Genomic DNA, 19,769 nt, shown 5'->3' with positions numbered 1-19,769 from the left:
CTCAATAAAAAATTTTAAATTTTTAAAAGCCTCGAATTTTCAAAAAGCCAGCTGGCAGAGTTAAGCTATTAAACATCATGAAGGAAACAGCGCAGGAGTGGGTTTGGAGAAATAATGGCAACTTTTATTATCTTTAGACAACTGAACTAATAAAAATATGCTGTTAAAGCTTCAACAACAACAAAAAATATTACAGATCTCTTAGAAACTTAAGGCCTGGTTAAAATTAATTTAATAGCTAGTATTCAAATCCTCAGCAAGTATTTTTATAATACATGGAGTTCATAGTATCTTAATTAAATGAAACAAATGATTTATACATTCCACATTAATGAATAAAATAATAAAAGACGAGGCATTTCACAGATTCCAAAAGTGGTTTCTAAAAGGAAGTACATATCATCATGCCTTTACTTATTCTTTCTGCCTTAATATCTTGGCATAAAAAAATATGACAATAAAATTCCTGAGTCTATATAAAGGATATGAGATTAAATCAGATACCTGGAAATGTAGTTTTCTGGAGAAAAGTGTAAAAAAAAAAAGTGGAAATGCTATTTCACTCAGAAGTTTCATGACAGGTAGCTGAATGAACTGGTGAACAGGGGGCATCTAGAGAAAACTGCACTGTCAGTTTGTGTAGAAAAAAATTCTGTTAAGAGATGACAAATAAAATCAGCCTCTTTTTTTTCCTCCCCAACGTTTCCAGCCAAGCCTATGAGGCATTTTGTAATTTTATAGCCTCTTCCATTTCATTAATCTATCCATTCAAGAAACACTAAGCACCTGGTAAAATGCCAAGCTAACACAAAGTCTCATTTGAGTTTAACCCATTTCCTTAGAATCATCTCTTGTATTAATAATTCTCATCTTCCTAACCCTTTCATATTAATCCCTTCAATCAGCACTTATCATCTTCAAATATCAAATTATAAGGGGACTTACATTGGTATCCCAGCCAACTATCCACAAGTTCCCATAAAAAAGCCACTCTCTTCACCTTTAAAAATCCAAGGAAGTTCTAATGCTGACATATTTTAGGGAAACTTAAATATGTAAGTATTAGGACGATTTTTTAATAATCTTCATTAAATAGATGCATTGGTATTAACTGAAGATATGGGTGTTATCACATCTTATTTTGCATGTATTAGCTTCATATGAGGGAAATAATTTTAATAGTCTGCCAGGGTGCAAAACTTAGAGGCATTATATAAAACTGCTTGTCAAAACTGGTGTGCTTTTACTGAAGTAATGATAGCACACTGCCTCAAATACATAACAAATGTAAGCAATTATCATTAATATCATTAAAAAGTAATAAAATAAAATTCTGAATTATATGGAGGTAAACAGGCAACCAATCCCACCCGGGGGGATATTATCTAAAGCGGGAAAGAAAAAGAACAAAATATCATGTAGAAATGTCACCCTGAAATGGACTCTGGTTCAGATAGTACTAAACTAGTTAATAAATTAAGAATTGGTACCTCCACCACTCAACTAAACACATGAAATCTTTATTGGCCAATTTAATGGAAAAATAACACCATCTGATTGAAAAGTAAGCTGGGCATTAACTTCACATTTCTGAGGATGGGCAGGGTGACAAAAATACAAGTATTCAATTCTAGGATGGGAAAATGGATTTCACACAAACAATATCTATACTGGCCCCAAATTAGAGGGGTTTTAGATATGGTAGATAAACTGAGAACTAAAAAAGAAGGGCTGAAAAAACTTATTTGTCAGATACTTCGATATATATATTATTTAATCTTTATAACAATCTTGTGGAGTAGGTACAGTTATTCCAGTTCTACAGACACAAAGAGGATCAGAAAAGTTAGGCATCTTGCCCAAAGTCACACAATTAGTTTACTGGCAGGGTCAAGTTTTAAAACCCAATTTGCCTGCTCTGAGAGCTGTTTACACAGTACCAAAACAGAATGAATCTGTTTCAGAAATACATTTTGGGAGAAAAGTTATTACCAGAGATAGAAATAAAACAGGAGGCCCTGGAATGCATTTCATGTGTGGGTGAAAAGAAGGAATCTATTATGAAAATAAACTGTATTTTATTTAAATATTTTACCATCTAAAACATACTGTATATGTTGTATCTCTCCATCCCAGAGGGAAAGGAAATGAGGCAGAGAAGACCAGATCTGTAATGGACAGATTCTATGCACCACTCCCATACCAAAATAATCTTTTTACCCACCCCTCACTCTCTATTAGACAGGAACAGCATATTTAGGAAATCAAGCTCTGCTCAAAAACTGGACATAACTGGTCTAAGAATAACCACACCTTTGATAAGGAATCACTGAGAATAGCCACGTGGTCTAATTCTGGCCAATGAGATGCAAAGTGAAGTATTCCTGAAAAGATCAACAGGAAGTCAGGATCTTTCTCCTCTATAACATGATAAATCAGGTATTTACTGAGCACTTACTATATGCCAGCGCTACACTAAGCACCTATACCACTACTCTACATTATAGAGTAACTCTATAATGTAGAGTAGTGGTATAGGTGCTTTTCTTTATGAGACATTGAAAAAGAAATCATCTCACTGTGTACCTGGCAACCAGCCTTAAGAATAAGCCAACACAGAAAAGAGAAGAAAATGAACCCTTAGTGAAACACTGGATCAGCTGAATCAATCAATCCTGAAGGCTGGACTTTACATTATATGAGCTACTTTTTTTTGTCATTTTAACCAGCTTCAGTTGGAGTTTTCTGAGGTTGCAGCCCAAAGCATCTATACCAATACACTGTGCCAGGAAACAACTTCATGTAGTGGAAAAGTCACCAGAGGCTCCACATCTATCCATAAAGGTAAAGTACTAGCCAGTCAGTCCACTGTAGGAAAACTGAAGGCCACCTAAGGAGAATGGGGCATATCATTCCTTCTGATTCCTACCTTCACGTACACTAAATGCTAAGCACTTACAGTAATATACTGAAATACCTCCTCTTCAACTACAAATGTTCATGCCTAAAATTCTCCTGAAAACAGACAAGGAATACTGGAGAGAGAAGCCTTAAAAAGCCAATGCCAAGATGAGAGAAAAATCAAATGAAACCTTCTCATTATGGGGAAGAGAAATATCAAGGACTCCTGAAATTCTTTTCTATGTTCATGGAAATGAAACAAACATCAGAATGGTATCAAGTATTTTAAATAAATGGAAGGCCCAAAACCAGAAGACTGCACTTACTTAAGGCAATCTTGCTAAAATCACTATGACTTGAAAGTTCGTTAGCCTTTACGCCTGAACAAATTAAAAGTTGTATACAGGAAGGATTCTGTTGAACAGGAGTAAGCAAGAACACTTTGAATTAGCCATGGAACACTGTTTCCCCTGATTAAAGGGGATTTTAAATATTGCCACCTTCATGGAAAGAGTTTTGCATCCATAGAATTGTTTAAGGTACCACTGCACTGATATTCAGAGATAGCCACATTGCATAATTTGGGACAAATCTCATTACTTTTTTCCACTCAAATATATTTCCTGAGCAACACTTACACTTCTGCAACACACAATAACCATATTGTGACAGTTCTATAAAAAGCTCAAATAAGCTGACTTTGTATTATAAGCATTTTAAGAGTCTGGTTTGCTAGTATACACTGTGAATGTCCAAGAGGAGGTGAAAATATGCAAGGTGGCATATCTGAACTTATTTTCCATTTCAAGTCCACTCACATGCGAAAGTATAGTTTGAGACATGCTGCTCTAAACTTGAGGAAAATTGATAACTTCTAGGCATCCCTTAGTCTCCACGTTACTTACATTTGCCCTAGGGCCTATTTCTCAAATTGCACTTACCTTTGAGAACTGTGTGATCTGAATACTTTCACAATCTACTTATTTTAGTGTTTTGGACTGTATACCTCTCTCTTTCGTACCATCAGCATTGTTCTTTATAAACTCATGAAAGATAGAAACAGTATTTGCAAAACTGTCTACTTTAAAACTCTAGAACAATTAGGCACTCCTAAATACAGTTTTATTTGGTTGTTTTTTTTTTAATTTCAGTAGTTCCTTACTAGTGAATTCAAACTACAACCTATTGTAAAGTCATTCTTTATCTCCCTCCTGACCCTTCAGAATGAAGATAATCTGCAACAGAGATATTTAGAACATGGCAACCATTATAAATAGTCATAAATTCACAAAAATTTAAGCTTTTCCTAGAACTTCTAATCCTTTTAAAAAGCAATACTTTTGTCGAGCAGGGAAGCACTATCTTCATGAAAAGCCCAGTAAGACCTAAAGTGATGCATAGATAGCACAAGAAACTAAATGAAAAACTTGAGAAATGTTAAATTCTATAGAAAGTAAAATATTTAACCAACAATGTTATTTTGCCCAACAATGTTTATACTCACAAACCAGCAGTTCAAATGACTAGCAAAGAACACATCTTTTTATAATTTAAGATATGAGACGTGCTTTGCTAGTAGAGGTGGAGAGATTTCTAGTGAGACCCATACAAGTAAACAGTCAATGATGGGGGTCACAGATACAGAATCATTAAGCAGCTGCTTCTGACCTCTATGGTTGCCAATCACTAATAGCAGAGTGATTCAGATGTCCAAATTGAGACTGAAACCTTCACCCTTTCCTGATAACAGACCACAATTAAAACTCAAAAAAAAAAAAAAAAAGTTTAATGATATAATTAGAAACCCAAACTTATATATCTTCCAGTTCATAGCTGATAAAGTTCTTTCATCTAAATTTTCAAATTTTCTTTTGAAGTACCATATAAATTCCAACATTTCTCAATGTTCTAATATTTAACAACCCCCCCGCAAAAAGACCCCACAAAAATTAAACATTGTATCTCAGAAAAAACCCAACAACCTACCTTTAAACTAGACTCATAGTCTGTGTTCACTTTGAACATAAGACCAAGCCGTAAATGAATTTCCTTGGCTCGACAAAAGCTGGGATCAACATAAAGCACCTCCTGAAATGCTTTAATTGCCCTGAAAGAACACAGACATAAGATATCTTTACTTTTTAACACTTACATGAATTTTTGCTTGGTAGAACAGTAAAACTTCTCTTTTATGCAATTGTTTTAAAGGAAATGCCAGTTTTATAAAAAAGATGTGAATGAATAGCTTTAAAAAAAAAAGACTAGGAAGTGGTGCCTGGGTCTTTTATGTAATTGAATATGTGTAATATAAAAGGAGAAAAGGAAGATCAGTTGAATTTACTCTCAATTATTCAAATTTTTTTTTTTTTCTGGTTGCATTGGGTCTTTGTTGCTGCACGCGGGCTTTCTCTAGTTGCAGCGAGCGGGAGCTACTCTTCGTTACAGTGCGCGGGCTTCTCATTGCAGTGGCTTCTCTTGTTGCAGAGCACGGGCTCTAGGTGCGCGGGCTTCAGTAGTTGTGGCACACGGGCTCAGTAGTTGTGGCTCACGGGCTCTAGAGCACAGGCCCAGTAGTTGTGGCGCATGGGCTGAGTGGCACCGTGGCATGTGGTATCTTCCTGGACCAGGGATCGAACCCATGTCCCCTGCATTGGCAGGCGGATTCTTAACCACTGCGCCGCCAGGGAAGTCCCTTCAAATAATATTTTATGGCTTAATAAAATTGTCCGTGTAAATAACTGATTTCACTGTTTCTGGAATTTCCTAGGGGAGAGAGGGGTGGGGCAGATAGTTTTGTTTTTAAGGGAGGAGAGATTAATCCTGTCTCTAGTCTACTCCATAAAATGAAGTCTTTTTTTTAAACTTTATATTTCTATCTTTCATATTTAGGTTTACAATCCATCTGCACCTTATTTTTTATATGATGTGAGGTAGGGTTCAGTTGTCATTTTTTTCAATACAGATATTCAGTACCCCCTACATCACCTGTAGAAACTAAGACCATCCTTACCACAGCTCTACAGTGCCACACTGTCCTAAATCAAATGTCCATATCAAACGTCTTGGTCTATTTCTGGGCTCTCTATTCTACTATATGTCACTTTATGTCTATCAGTCCATCTTTGCCCCAAATTCACATTTTATCTTTCATAAAAAGTCTTAATTACCAGTAGAACATATACAAGGATGAGGAAGGAACACGTTTCAAAAACTGAATACATTTTTATATCACTTAACCTGATCACATGAATGTACTATGTACTCAAAAATGAATTAAAATTATGACAAAGAAAAACATCTACTTTGAATTTTGAAAACTATAGTATCAGATATAACAGTATTTTAGGCATCATTTTAAATCTCTCTACATGATTTAAGGCTTATCCCAAGTACAGCTAATATATTCTTTACAAAGCTTTTTATCAACTATTCTCTACTTCTATTTAATCTTAAAGGAGGTTACTTAGAATCTTAGACAATTCCAAAACAAAAGTCAATCTTTTTTATAAAAGTTCAAAATATATACCACAAAATAGAGCAAAACAACATGCCCTATGTCTTTAAGTAACTTTATTTTGACTTGTATATTATCTATTTCTCCCCCCAAAAAACTGTGTGGTTATATATTTATTATAAAATTAAGGGTTCTAAAAGGTAATAATTACTGTGAGGAGCATCAGATACCTTTACATCTGGTTAAATACTTTCTTCCTGAAGAGGCATCTATGTGTTAAGATGGCATTTCAAATGGGTGGGGCTGTGTATGTGTTTTATTATTTAGTGTGTGTATAGACAGCAGAGGGGAGTCAAAGGCCTGATAAGAAAGAATTCGTGTAAATTACCTTTCTCATTCAAAGGTGGCTTCCTATTTCTCTCAATCAGACTTGAAGATACTCATCTGCATACTGCTAAGAAGTTCTCTGTACTTTTCTCAAACCTTTCTAATAAGAGGAGGTGCAGCTTCAGCCTCTATATTCTCTTGGTCATGTCTAGAGTGCCACCTTCTAACAGAACAGATTGTGTGCACAGGTGCATGTGAATGTGTGTGTGGGGGGAGGGAGTACAACACACACATGTTGGGGGAGGGGCATAAAAAAGGTTAGGAAGAGAACAACTGCAGCAATAAATGAGGTCAATTAAAAGATAAGATGTGACTGGGAAATGGTATGCAGGGGCTTTTGGAAGCTTCTGGGATGATAGCAATTTTTTATTTCTCGACCCAAGTGATAGTTATGAATGTTTATTTTATAAATAACATGTAAGGATGTATACTTATGTTTAATCTTCTTTAAGTATGTTACATTTTATAATAATAAAAATTGAGGATAATGTTTCATAAAGTCCTAATTAGCCTTACCTTACAAAATGGGTCAGAGAACTCCTATGGAATGGGTCAGAACTAAGCAATGTCCACACATGCCAATTAAAAACCCAGGCAAGGAAGAGTGGATATAGGTATATGTGTAACTGATTCAGTTTGCTGTATACCTGAAACTAACACAACCTTGTAAATCAACTATACTCCAATAAAAATTTAAAAAAACAAAACAAACAAAACTAACCAAGGTGGGGTGGGGGGGGGGGGGCAGGCAGGCCTGAGCCAAATACACTAAAGAAAAAGAATGGAAGTGGTGGAAGATAGCAAAGGAAAGATGGAATAAAGGAGAAAAAGAAGATAGGAAGAAAAACAGTCTAAGGAAGGATGTATGCGAAAGGGAAGAAGGAAAACACAGATCATCAATAACAACCCCACAGGAGAAATATTTCCTACTCTGTCTCAGTTTCTATTTCCAGTCTTTTCACAACCTACTACTGTTCATAGATGTGTTTTACTCCATAGGTGCCTTTAGTTCTTATCCACTTAGTTCACAATGTCACACAAGTACAAGAAACACAGGTTATTTTACAAAGCTCTCTACACATGTTAACACACTGGAAATTTCTTTTACAAAATTATTAACTTACCAGCAAAAACACATATTACAATACACTAGTCCGGGCTACACTGTGCCTGCTCTTTAAGGACTACTAAAAGTGCCCATGACAAGGGAGGACAATATATATCTATTCATCAAGTTCTCCAGGTTGTTTCAAAGTTTCCCTCAAATTCAATACTTGCAGACTCAATCTTCAATATCTCATTATCAGATAACTGAAACAGACTCCTTAAAGACTTCCCTTGCTCTCCTCTGGCTTGCCTATGCTTCCTAAAATATGTGGCTCCTGTGATTGCCTACTAACCATGATACTCTAACCATGATACTCTTTTAAGTCAAATCTCCATGTAGCATTTAAGGTTTATGAGCAGTTATACCCATTGCCAACCATGCCCTAACATTGTTCCTCCTCAGCTGTGAGCTGGCATATCTTAGGAATTCCTTCATGCAAATACTGGTCCTCTTGGCTTCACGGCTTCTCCTCAGGATAGTCTCCTGACCTGGAATATTTTCATTCTTCTGCTTCACTCTAAATCCACTATTACCTTTAAGACTCACCACCCAAACTCAACATCAATTATTTTTTGCTTAATGTTAACCAGCAGTTAGGTCCACTCTATAATCAAATCATTTTACTCTTTACCTGTCAGTGTGCTGTCTCCAGTTTTTCCAAGTAGTCTATTCCTTGAGGTCTACATTCCTCTTTTATTTTTAAATACTCTAGACATTATAGGAAAATGTTTAATATCTGTTTACTGATGTCATCACTCTTTATAATTAACTGACTGGACTTCTTGTTGAGGGGGTGGGAAGGGACGCTCCAGAGTCTCTTTACTGATCAGTTCTCCTCAGCTAACAAAATAGATGCAAGTTCATTTTCACTTGCTTTTCTAAACTCTTACCATCTTTTTCTCCTATGTGTTGCATCCACCCCTTGGGGTGGGAAAAGAAAAGGAAAAAAGAATGTGTTTATGTGTTAGGAGGGGGATAGTGTGTGGAGAAGACAGGTACCATTCAGACAACATTCTAATTTTGGTCATCATTTTAATGCATTCATATCTCACCAAACCACATGTAGCCAGAACATCATCTGTGTAGCAGAAGTTAGACTAAACCACCAACACATACAAATTCTGCTGACGTCAGTATTCTGACAGACAATTTTAGAACATGAAAAATGGCTACCTAAAACGATAAAATACTTTTAATGATACAATGCTTGGAAAGGTTTATAGTTTTCAAATATTAAAGCACAGTCTCTACTGAAATTTTAAACAAGTGCATATTGCTATGCTTGAGTGCCCATGCATTTTCTTAAAAATCTAAAGAATGTTTTTATATCACCAAAATTATTTCTATAGATTTTCAGTTTAAATTTTTTTGCAATTAATGTTTTCCATTGTTAACAATTTTTAAAAGGAAATGATAACTTCAATAGCACTCCCTGCAAAAAACACACACATACTGAATATATTTTAAAACAATGGTCATTTTAAATAAGATTTCTAGAGCCATTTTTTAAAAAGCCTCCTTTAGAACCTTACCACCTTACCAAACTATAGAAAAATAATGATATTAACGAAACATCCTAGCACAGTTTCAGTACATTTGAAAAGAGACATAATAAAACTTTAAGTTCTCTGAAGCTAATAAAGCCGAGTCCAGAGATTTCCCTCAGGGATATCTGAAGGGATAAAGGAACTAATTCCACAAATTTTCATACTAATAAAAGGGAGCATATTCTAGCTCTAAATCAGTAATAACATATATACACAACAGATATACACACTTCTATACACACACATATATATATATTTGGAAATTTAGAGGTTCCTTCTAAATGAGACAAAAAGATTTGATTAAGAACTCGAAGAGACAGGTAAGGTAAGAGTTTTAAAGTGGAGATGGAAGGAGAAGGCAGACCAAAGAGAGTAAATGGCACAAACCAACTTGCATAGGTAAAAAAATGCTCAAGACATTTTCAGGGAAATGTTAATACAGTAGTGGCTGACACAAAGAATATATCTAGGGGAACAATAAGTCTAGAAAGATCATCTGAGGTTGAAACAGAGAGGACCTTAAATGTGAGGCTAAGTTAGAAGTATCATACGCTAGGCTATTCACATTGACGTTTGCTAATATATTACCTCCTGGTTCTTTTGCCCTCTCCAGCCATCTTCATTTCATCACTGCAGACAGTGGGATGTTTTCTTCCCTCCCCTACTGTAAAATTTATGTTTTTATTCATAATTTCCCTGAAGCTTAATCAATCCAAACCCTTCCAAATTCTCTCTGGCAATCTTTGTGTCACTGGTAAGCATAACTTTACCAAAACCGCCTTAGTTATCTGCTATTTTCTTCAAAACAGCAGCGAACAGAATAAACTCAACATATGTTAACATGAACTGTTTTATTTTAATAGAAATAAACTTTTGATCTAAGAGCATTAGTTTTCAAAATGATAGCTCAAAAACATATATTAAATATTAAGTTTTTGCGAGACTCCATGCTTAACAAGGCTCAGGATCAATGGCGGTTATCTCAAACTACATTAAGTTTATGTTTACACCCAAAGCAGTGATTTTACAAGGAGAGCAGAGATTCCTACACCCCTAAGAACACTTGTAATTGGTACACGCTAGGGAAATGAGTCCTGGAGAAAGTTCACTTGTAATGTGTTAACATTTCTGTCTTTTTAAACTCACCTCCATCTCATTACCCTACTCCTTGCTGATGTCAACATAATAATAATCACTACATTTCCTTACCAGGGCTTATCAATTAGATTTGGGAAGCTAATTTCCAAAATCCTATGCCTCTGGCACAGAATTATGTAGCTCTTAGGTTTGCCACTATAAGACCATTCTGATACTGATCAATGGGAATACAAAAGGTTACAGGCTAGAGAGAGAGGAATGATAAGGATTTTCAGGGAGGTATATTTAGAAATATGGCTACAAGTTATAATACTTTATTACTGTATATATTTCAATTCCTTTCACCCAAGGATATAGGTTTCTTACTACAAAAGCAAGGAAAAGCTCAGTTCAAGGTACCCTTAGCAATATGCCACCCTCATGAAGAAGAACAAGTGAAGGCATGGGCATGCACTCATGCACATGGAAAGGAACAGCTTTATAGATACTGGTTCTAGCTCTCTGCTGCATGCATTTTACTATGTGCTTCTATGTCTTCCTTTCTCCTTATATTTATTTTAAGTTTGGTCACAGATTACTGTGTATGATAATAGTAAAATTAAATAATTATGATCAATCCAGTGAGGATGTAACAGTTGCTCTACTACTTTCTGACATGGGCTCCTCCAAGAGGCTGAAATTGAAACTGGAAAAACTGACCAAATAACTGAACTCATCCAGAGGCTAACAATAAAATCAACTCACCCCCCCAAAAAGGTGGGGGGGGAGCATAATATGGCAAGAAACAAGACAAACAGGTTAACAGATAAAACCACAGTTAATAAAATTGCTCTTAATAATTTATTAAGTCGCCATCACCAACCCCAACACACATGGTGGTTGCACACATTATTCTCGAATACTTAATCTAATTAAATAACAACAGACACCACTTACAAATATTAAATTCTACTAAAATTATAAATGTACAAGAGATAGAACATTCTGAGCTAACAATACAAAAAAGGCATACCACACTCTTCTCTGGAAATATTTTTTCAACAAATCCCAAAGAACTTAGTGTGTGTTGGGGGTGGAGGTGGGTCTGTTCCCAGAAATTAATAGCCACCTATAAATAAAACCAAATAAAACACAAGTATAGTTTTAACCTAAGGAAGTTCCTATCCGTTAAGGCTATACTCTAAAACTCTCACCAAGCACCTACTCCATGCTTTCTAATTTTGTGGCTGTTCAAGAAATAGCAAGATAAGTGAAAGCAAAAATTGGGGCACAGAGTTTGTGAAAGAACATTTGACCAGCAAGACGGGAAACACACATCCATGATGGATTAAGAGAGGGTGTGAGATATGTCACTTTAGGGAGCAGCTAGGGCTGAAACTCAAGACATGAGAAAATGGTGGTAACCAGGACAGGATCAACAGAACAGAAGGCACTTACTAATTCAGACATTGCATCATTCTTATATCATTTCAGTTTCATTTCTTAAGTCAACTGAAGGACACAGAAATCATATGTAGATAAGGAATCAAAAGATATAATTTTCCACACTACAAGCCCCCTAACTTGACATGGTCACATACTTTTTAATGCAATCCAATTTTCAACTGATGATGGCTTCACCTCACTACTGATTTTATGCTTATATCTTCAATCCACAGGGAGTTCACAAGTTATCACAGATAGGTGAAAATTAACTGGTGTGAGGTATACATGTTCATTTCTAAACTGCAGAGTTCCTCGCCTTGAGTTTCATCTAAATTATTTCTGGCTGGCCATAAAGATTTTACCAATGTGCCCAGGAGAACAATTACAAATACTGATTAAAAAATAACCACCAATCAATCTTCAAACTTGGGGACAGACTACAACAGACAAAATAATTAGACTGGGAAACCTGAGCATAAGTTTGCTTCTGCCACCAATTAAACAGTTATATAATACTGAGCTACACACGCATACACATCCCTTGTTTTCTTCGTCTATAAAATTAAGGAGAAAAAACTAAGTTATCTCTTAAGACCATTCTGGTTCTAAAAGTTTAGAATTGTGAATTCTATGAATAGCATCTTCAAGAAAGTAAAGAGATTTTAAAACAGTCCTAATCTACTCTTGATTTTACATATGATACACTGGATATAAAGTTAGGAGGCTTAAATTTAGGCTTGCTCTACAACAATGGATAATTTAAAAGAAAAATATTACAAAGCTTCTTTATAAAGATCAATTATAGCTTTACAAAGAAAATGAGTGATTTGAATGATTATAATACTCTATCCACACAGGTGTTCTCTAACAATGCAGTGCTTCCATAGATGATCAAAACCCAACAGGACCAAAAGCAAACAGGAAAGAAAAGGCATCTGGGAAAAGTCATTCATGTCTTAAGTTTCATCTTTAGAGAAACCAAATCAAATCATTGCCAATGCATATTTAAAAGCTCTGTAATAAATATCCAGGATGCCCAACAGGTATATGACAGGGTTATAACCTTTGGTCAAAATGTTCCTTTGGACTTTCTCAGCACTCACTCAGCTTAAAATTATGAAGAACAGAAGGCACTCTGACAAAGTCGAATATATTTCAAAAAAAATGTCTACATAGGGCTTTACAGTTTGCAAAATGTACATTATCTCATTTGATCATCAAAACTCTGTAGAGTAGAAAAGGCAAGTAACTGTAATGTACCTAAAACAAACACACACACACACACACACACACACACACACACAACACACACACACACGAGGAAACACATCAAACTAAGTGGCAGTGCTGAGACCAGAATACCAATCTTTCAACTACGTTCTTTCCACTAGAGAATGTTACTGTCTTGTCTGGTAAACAGAAAGACAACAAGGGGGCAAAGGCCACAGTAACAGGGACCTATACTTTACCGTTTATAAAATCTTATATATATTTCTATCATATTTAATGTCTGACTCTGAAGGTGGTACCATTACTCCTATTTTATAGAAGAGAGAATTGAGAGTTTATAATCTAGTGCCTGGTTACTAGAAATTGGAAAAGAACTAACACACTCGTGTGTGTGTGTGTGTGTGTGTGTGTGTCTTTTGGTGAAGGAGGAAGGGAAGGAGCAGTCAATATGTCTAAAAGTCTGAAAAGGAAATACTGCTCATCACAGACCATTTACCAACTTGAGAATACAGAGTCATTCCCCAGTTCAAATAACCTGGGGACCACCAGTCCATAATAAGTGACTGAGAAATTCCAAAAGCTTTCTAATCTAAGTCTTCTTTAATCAGAATCTTATACCAGATTCTTTTAGGAACACATATATTTCTAATAATCTAAGGTGGGTCAATATCCCTGAAGGAACAAACTAATAATTTCAGGAGATTATTGGAAAATGTAGGCTTAGTGATATTAAAATATTTTGTATTTATTACACACACACACACACACACACAGAAAAATACAAACAAAATAAGCCATTTACTGGAAACAACTGGAGTTATTAGTTTTATGTCAACTTACCACTGAAATGCATTGTAATGGAAGTAGACCAAACCAAGACCATATAAAAAGGCAGCATTCTGGAAAGAAAGGGAAAAAGAGACTTTTAGGAAAAGCATTTATGTCTAATACATATATTACTAATACTATAAAATATGGTATCCAGGATGTTTTATGTTATTAAAAATCTATCCTGTATTACAATATAGTTACAATGTATTTTTAAAACACCAAAATAACTGATGAGTCAACAGATGGCACAGAATCCAATCAACTTGGACAGATTCTGTGGTTTCTTTTTAATCAAACCTGCCCTGAAATAAAAAATCTGTCAGCACATACAGATGGCCAATAGGCATATGAAAAGATGCTCAACACTGCTAATTATTAGAGAAATGCAAATCAAAACTACAATTAGGTATCACCTCACGCCAGTCAGAATGGCCATCATTAAAAAGTCTACAAATAACACATGCTGGAGAGGGTGTGGAGAGAAGGGAACCCTCCTACACTGTTGGTGGGAATGTTAACTTGGTGCAGTCACTATGAAAAACAGTATGGAGGCTCCTCAGAAAACTAAAAATAGAATTACCATATGATCCAGCAATGCCACTCCTGGGCATTTACCCAGACAAAACTATAATTCAAAAAAATACAGGCACCCCTATGTTCATAGCACCACTATTCACAATAGTCAAGACATGGAAACAACCTAAATGTCCATCGACAGATGAACGGATAAAGAAGATGTGGTACATATATACAATGGAATACTACTCAGCCATAAAAATAATGTCATTTGCAGCAACATGGATGCAACTAGAGATCATCATACTAAGTGAAGTCAGTCAGAAAGAGAAAGACAAATACCATATAACATCACTTATATGTGGAATCTAAAATATGACACAGGGCTTCCCTGGTGGTGCAGTGGTTGAGAATCTGCCTGCCAATGCAGGGGACACGGATTCGAGCCCTGGTCTGGGAAGATCCCACATGCCGTGGAGCAACTAAGCCCGTGCACCACAATTACTCAGCCTGCGCTCTAGAGCCCACAAGCCACAACTACTGAAGCCCATGCGCCTAGAGCCCGTGCTCCTCAACAAGAGAAGCCACCGCAATGAGAAGCTCGCACACTGCAACAAAGAGTAGCCCCGGCTCGCTGCAACTAGAGGAAGCCCACACACAGCAACAAACACCCAACTCAGCCATGAATGAATGAATGAATGAATGAATGAATAAACTATACTTCAATTTAAAAAAATCTGTCAGCAGAATTCTATGGGTAATCTAAGAGAAAAACCTATTTTTCAGGAATAAGAAAATGCCTAGACTATGCTATCCTATTCTCTCTTGCTTTTATCTCTGTATTCTTCCTCTAGTTCTTTCTGTTTCTTGAACTGGCTTTAATTTTATGTTCAGTGTTGCCAGGAAGGTAGTTAGAATTCAAAGTAAATGCACAATATAAACGTAGAACAAATTTTAGTATTAAAAAAAACCCCACATGCTAAAATGACACCTAGCCATTTACATTTTGGGCTATAAACATCAGTGATTCCTTTTGCAGTACAAAACAGAGATGCCTATCCAGACTCAATCTGACCTCCAGCCCCCATATGGGAAACTAGCTAGCTACTCCCTTTTTTCAAAAAGGGCAAACAGTTGAGTACCTACTATGTGTTCTCCAAACTTATGTTCTAAAACTTAAAAAATTTCAAACTCTTACTAAAATGTTTCTTACTGTATTATTTTAGGTTGTATTTCCCCAGAAGTACACCCTGAGACAAAAGGTTTTAGTATACGTGGTTTATTTGGGAAGTTACCCTAGGAAACACCAGTAAGGGAGTAGGGAAGGGAAGGAAGCGAATAAAGGGTGCAATATGGCTGACTATGCAGCTGTGGGCAACTGGGACTTAATACTGCTGGGGATTTCTAGGAGACAGTGAAGAACATTCCTCAGAGTCATTTTGCGCTACGTGTGAGGGAACTACAGTACTTATCCCACAACTGCTATCATTCAATGATTGGAGAAAAAGAATCAGTGATGTTTAAAGACCAAAGTGTAATAAATAGCTGGGTGACTTTTTGGTATGCAATTATTATTTTTAATACTAAAACTTGTTTTAGGGTTATATTGTGCATTTCCTTTGAATTCTAACCACACTTCTGGAAACACTGAAAAAGGTTTCTTAAGTAGATCTTAAAATGTAATAAATATGGAAATTTAATTTCATTAAATCCTCAATACCCTCAATTTTCTGAATGAGAAAATTACATGCTACAAGGGTATTCACAAATACGGGGATTCACAAAGATCTCAGACAACATCCATTTCAAATGTTCATATTCAAATTTTTAAAATTTAGTTGAAACTGGCTTCAATTAGGATCATTCATTTACCACCCCACCCTATCCCTGAAATAAACTGAACTTTTACTAGGTATTGAGGACAATACTCAAGGGTTGAACAAGCCAAACTGATTAAAATGTACTTCCCCGCACTCTACTCTGTGTGTGTGTGTGTGTGTGTGTGTGTGTGTTGGGGGGAGGGGGGGATGGATGATGTTCAGAACACAAGAGTAGTTAAATTCAGAGTTATGAAATGTTCTACCCAAGAAAGTTTAGGTTTGAAACACAACTGTCTCCCTAGGTGGGGGAGATGGAGGGGAAGAGAGCATGGTTGAATAACAACAGACAGCATCTTTCACCAAATTAGGTAATTGCCCAGAGAAGGCGGTGTAAGGTGTGGTGGAAATATGAGTTTACTGAGGGACATTTCTGCTTTTCAGTACACATCCTGCATTCTCTCAACTTCCTTTGTTCATAGCTCATCCTTCCCCCTCTAGGAAATCTTACCCCCATCCCTGCCACTGTATAAATTTTATCAATCCATCTAGATCCATTTAAATGCCATCTTCCCTATGAAGCTTTGCCACTTCTCCCACCTCAAACCAGAGGTAATCTTTCCAACCTCTAAATCTGGCCTTAGCATAATGTCTCTAGCATGTGACATTATGGTATAATAGTAAGAACTTAATTTTATGCAAAAAGCTAACATTTCTTTTAAAAGGTACTAACAACCCTTTGAGGTGGCAGAAATTTAAAGAATGAAGAGATACTAAGCAACTTGCTCAAAGAGACAGTTGCAGACATAGGAACTGAATCTAGGTCTGCCTCCAGAGCTCACTCTTAACTATTGATAATATATTTTTGCTATTTGTGTATTGACTAAATTCCATCCCATCAGACAAAAATGCAACGAAAGCAGGAGTGCTAATCATCTGTGTATATTACCTAGCATACACAGTGCCTTCCACATAGCAGATGCCCACAGGTTTAGTAAATTGAACCACCCAGTATTTAAGCTCAGTATTAAGTTCAGTTTCCTGGGTGACACAGAATTAGTATGAGAGATGGTCCCTATTAATCAGGAGCTTATAAATCTCACCAAGGAGGTAAGTCTCATTTTTCCATAACAGTAAACAATGTAATTTAAACATTTATTGAGCACCTACTATGAGTCATAACAGAGTTATCAGCACTGGGAAGAAAGTAGTAAGCAAAAAAGACAAAAATTCCTATCCTCAATGAATTTACAATCTAAGGACAAATGATTATGAAATTAAGTGCATAATAATATATTCCTAGCTGCAACCATTTAAGAGTTAATGAAGTATAATAAGGACTAGGAAAAGAGGTGGAACTTGGGTATTGCTGGGAAAGGAGAAGGAAAAATAAGCCATCTCAGCCAGGGGTTCTAATCCACACATTTTTGGAAATAATGACCTGGGGGTGTGAACGGCTATGTGCCCTGATAAAGATGTGTTCCCTCCCAATGTACAATCTCACCAAAAATGCCAACAGCATCCCCATTGACAAACACGGGTTTATGCAGAAGGATGACCCAAGCAAAGGCACTGATATGGAAATGAGTTTAAATGTGATGTAGTCATTCTTCAATCCACTGTGAGAAGTTAGGGGAGTAACTTTCTGGGAAATGTATTATTTATAAAACATACTCCTGCTTCAGTCCAAATCCTTAGAGGTTAGAGTATCTATATTAGGTGTCAGCAAACTACGGCACATGGGCCAAATCCAGCCAGCCACCTGTTTTTATAAAGTTGTACTGAAACATAGCTACCCCAACTCATTTACTTATTGTCTATATAGCTGCTTCCAGTTCCAACAGAAGAGCTGAACAGTTGCAACACAGAGATTATCCAGCTTACAAAATCTAAAACAGTTACTATGTGGCCCTTTACAAAAGAAATTTGCCAACCTCTGACCTAGACTGTATCACAGTACCCATCATAATCCCAAATTAAGAAATTATAACTTAATAAGATTACAATCAATTTATATTGAAGGCAGGGTGTGGTTCATTAAGTTAGCAGTTCACTAATGCCAGAGAGTCCCATGAAGGTGCTTTCACTGATCCCCAACATAGTTCTTAAAGAAACTCCTGGATGCCCTACGTTCTATAATCAGAGCTCCAGGCTATACAACCCCAGATGTGAGAGGGGAGCACTGTACAGTCCTCTGGAGGACACTATAAGCTTTGTTCTTTCCAGCTGTTCCTGGTTTCTCAGACTATTTCCAAATTGAAGGAAAGGGCACTGAGGGTTCTGCTTCTATTTTCATGAACATATCTATGTAAAAGTGGACTGGAAAACAAGAATGATAAATTAAATTATACAAAAACAGTGTGAGCCTTAGAACAACACAGATGAAATAAAAGGTTGGCAACCTCATATTAGACCCTCTTACTGCCAAATTTTCTTAAATCTGTCTATGAAATCCCATAGAAGGCACTGTTATCAACCCCCCTTTTTCCCAGCTACTTCTAGTGAGAAAACGCTGGTGATGTAACAGTTCTAGCCAGTGAGATTTCTACTATGGCGTTTCTGGGAAAGCTTTTGCTTTCTTTGCATAAAGGTTTCCTTTTTTCTTCTTCCACTTCCTGTTAGTATGTCATGGTCACCAGAGTGATGAAGGTATTAATAGCCAACCAAAATGGTATGAAAATTACTTTAAACTGAAAACATCTGAACAATCAGAAGCCACAGAAACAATCATTATCTAAACTTAGGCAGAGCACCCTGAAAATACAGCTGCCAATGACCCCTCCCCCACCACCCCCCTTCCAAGGGAGTTTACTAACTGGGAAAATACTGACCCTTAGCATTGAGAAGTGTGAATTCAGCTGCCCATCAGCATCAAAAACTCCAATAGAACCTTCCCTACTTTCTCAGTGAAGCCCAAAACCCTGAGACTGTTTTGTTAGGTTTATATATAAACCTTTATCTCTGGCTATTGAGGGACTTACTCATTACAGGGCAACTCCAGTATGCATGTGTAAACAAACTTTGACTTTTCTCCTGTTAATCTGTCTATTGTCAGTTAATTTGCAGGCTCCCAACCACTGCACCCAAACTACAAGAGGAAAAAGCATTTCCTCCCAACAGTGACAAGCAACAACCCTGTATGAAAATCAGACTGGGCAGGGACTAGAATGGCCATCATGGACATATCATGATTTTGATAGAAAACAAGCTTTAAAGACAGCAGTAGAGTGCCAGTAAGTTTAAGATCAGAAAACTGCCCCGCCCCACCCCACCCCCCTGAGGACACGGCAATTTCCTATCTAGCATGGTTTGGGTTTTTAAAGGAAAGTTTAGACCCAGTATCCTACAAGCATGCAGCAGTAAGAGGGTAGCTGTTTCCCAAAGAAAGGGTCAGCTTTAACAAAAGAGAATATCAGTAAAATATTCAAGCTTTTAAAAAAATTTTATTAGACAAA

General features: G+C 36.5%; 1 protein-coding gene across 9 annotated transcripts in view; it reads right to left on the bottom strand.

The window, feature by feature from the left end:
* The window catches only part of KDM6A (lysine demethylase 6A), a 206,031-nt gene that overhangs the window by 81,182 nt on the left and 105,080 nt on the right, over positions 1-19,769 (bottom strand). For 8 of the 9 annotated variants that reach the window (XM_059909881.1, XM_059909884.1, XM_059909883.1 and 5 more), the window contains exons 5-6: positions 13,991-14,049; positions 4,888-5,008 (exon numbers count right to left, since the gene is read on the bottom strand). In XM_059909881.1, the coding sequence (XP_059765864.1) occupies positions 4,888-5,008; positions 13,991-14,049 (180 nt within the window). Of the gene's footprint in view, positions 1-4,887; positions 5,009-13,990; positions 14,050-19,769 lie in introns of those variants that run through there. The other variant, XM_059909890.1, reaches the window with a different exon arrangement.

Source organism: Balaenoptera ricei, chromosome X (genome assembly GCF_028023285.1).
Source record: "Balaenoptera ricei isolate mBalRic1 chromosome X, mBalRic1.hap2, whole genome shotgun sequence".
Classification (NCBI taxonomy): Eukaryota; Metazoa; Chordata; class Mammalia; order Artiodactyla; family Balaenopteridae; genus Balaenoptera; species Balaenoptera ricei.
This window is presented reverse-complemented; position numbering and strand designations above follow the sequence as displayed.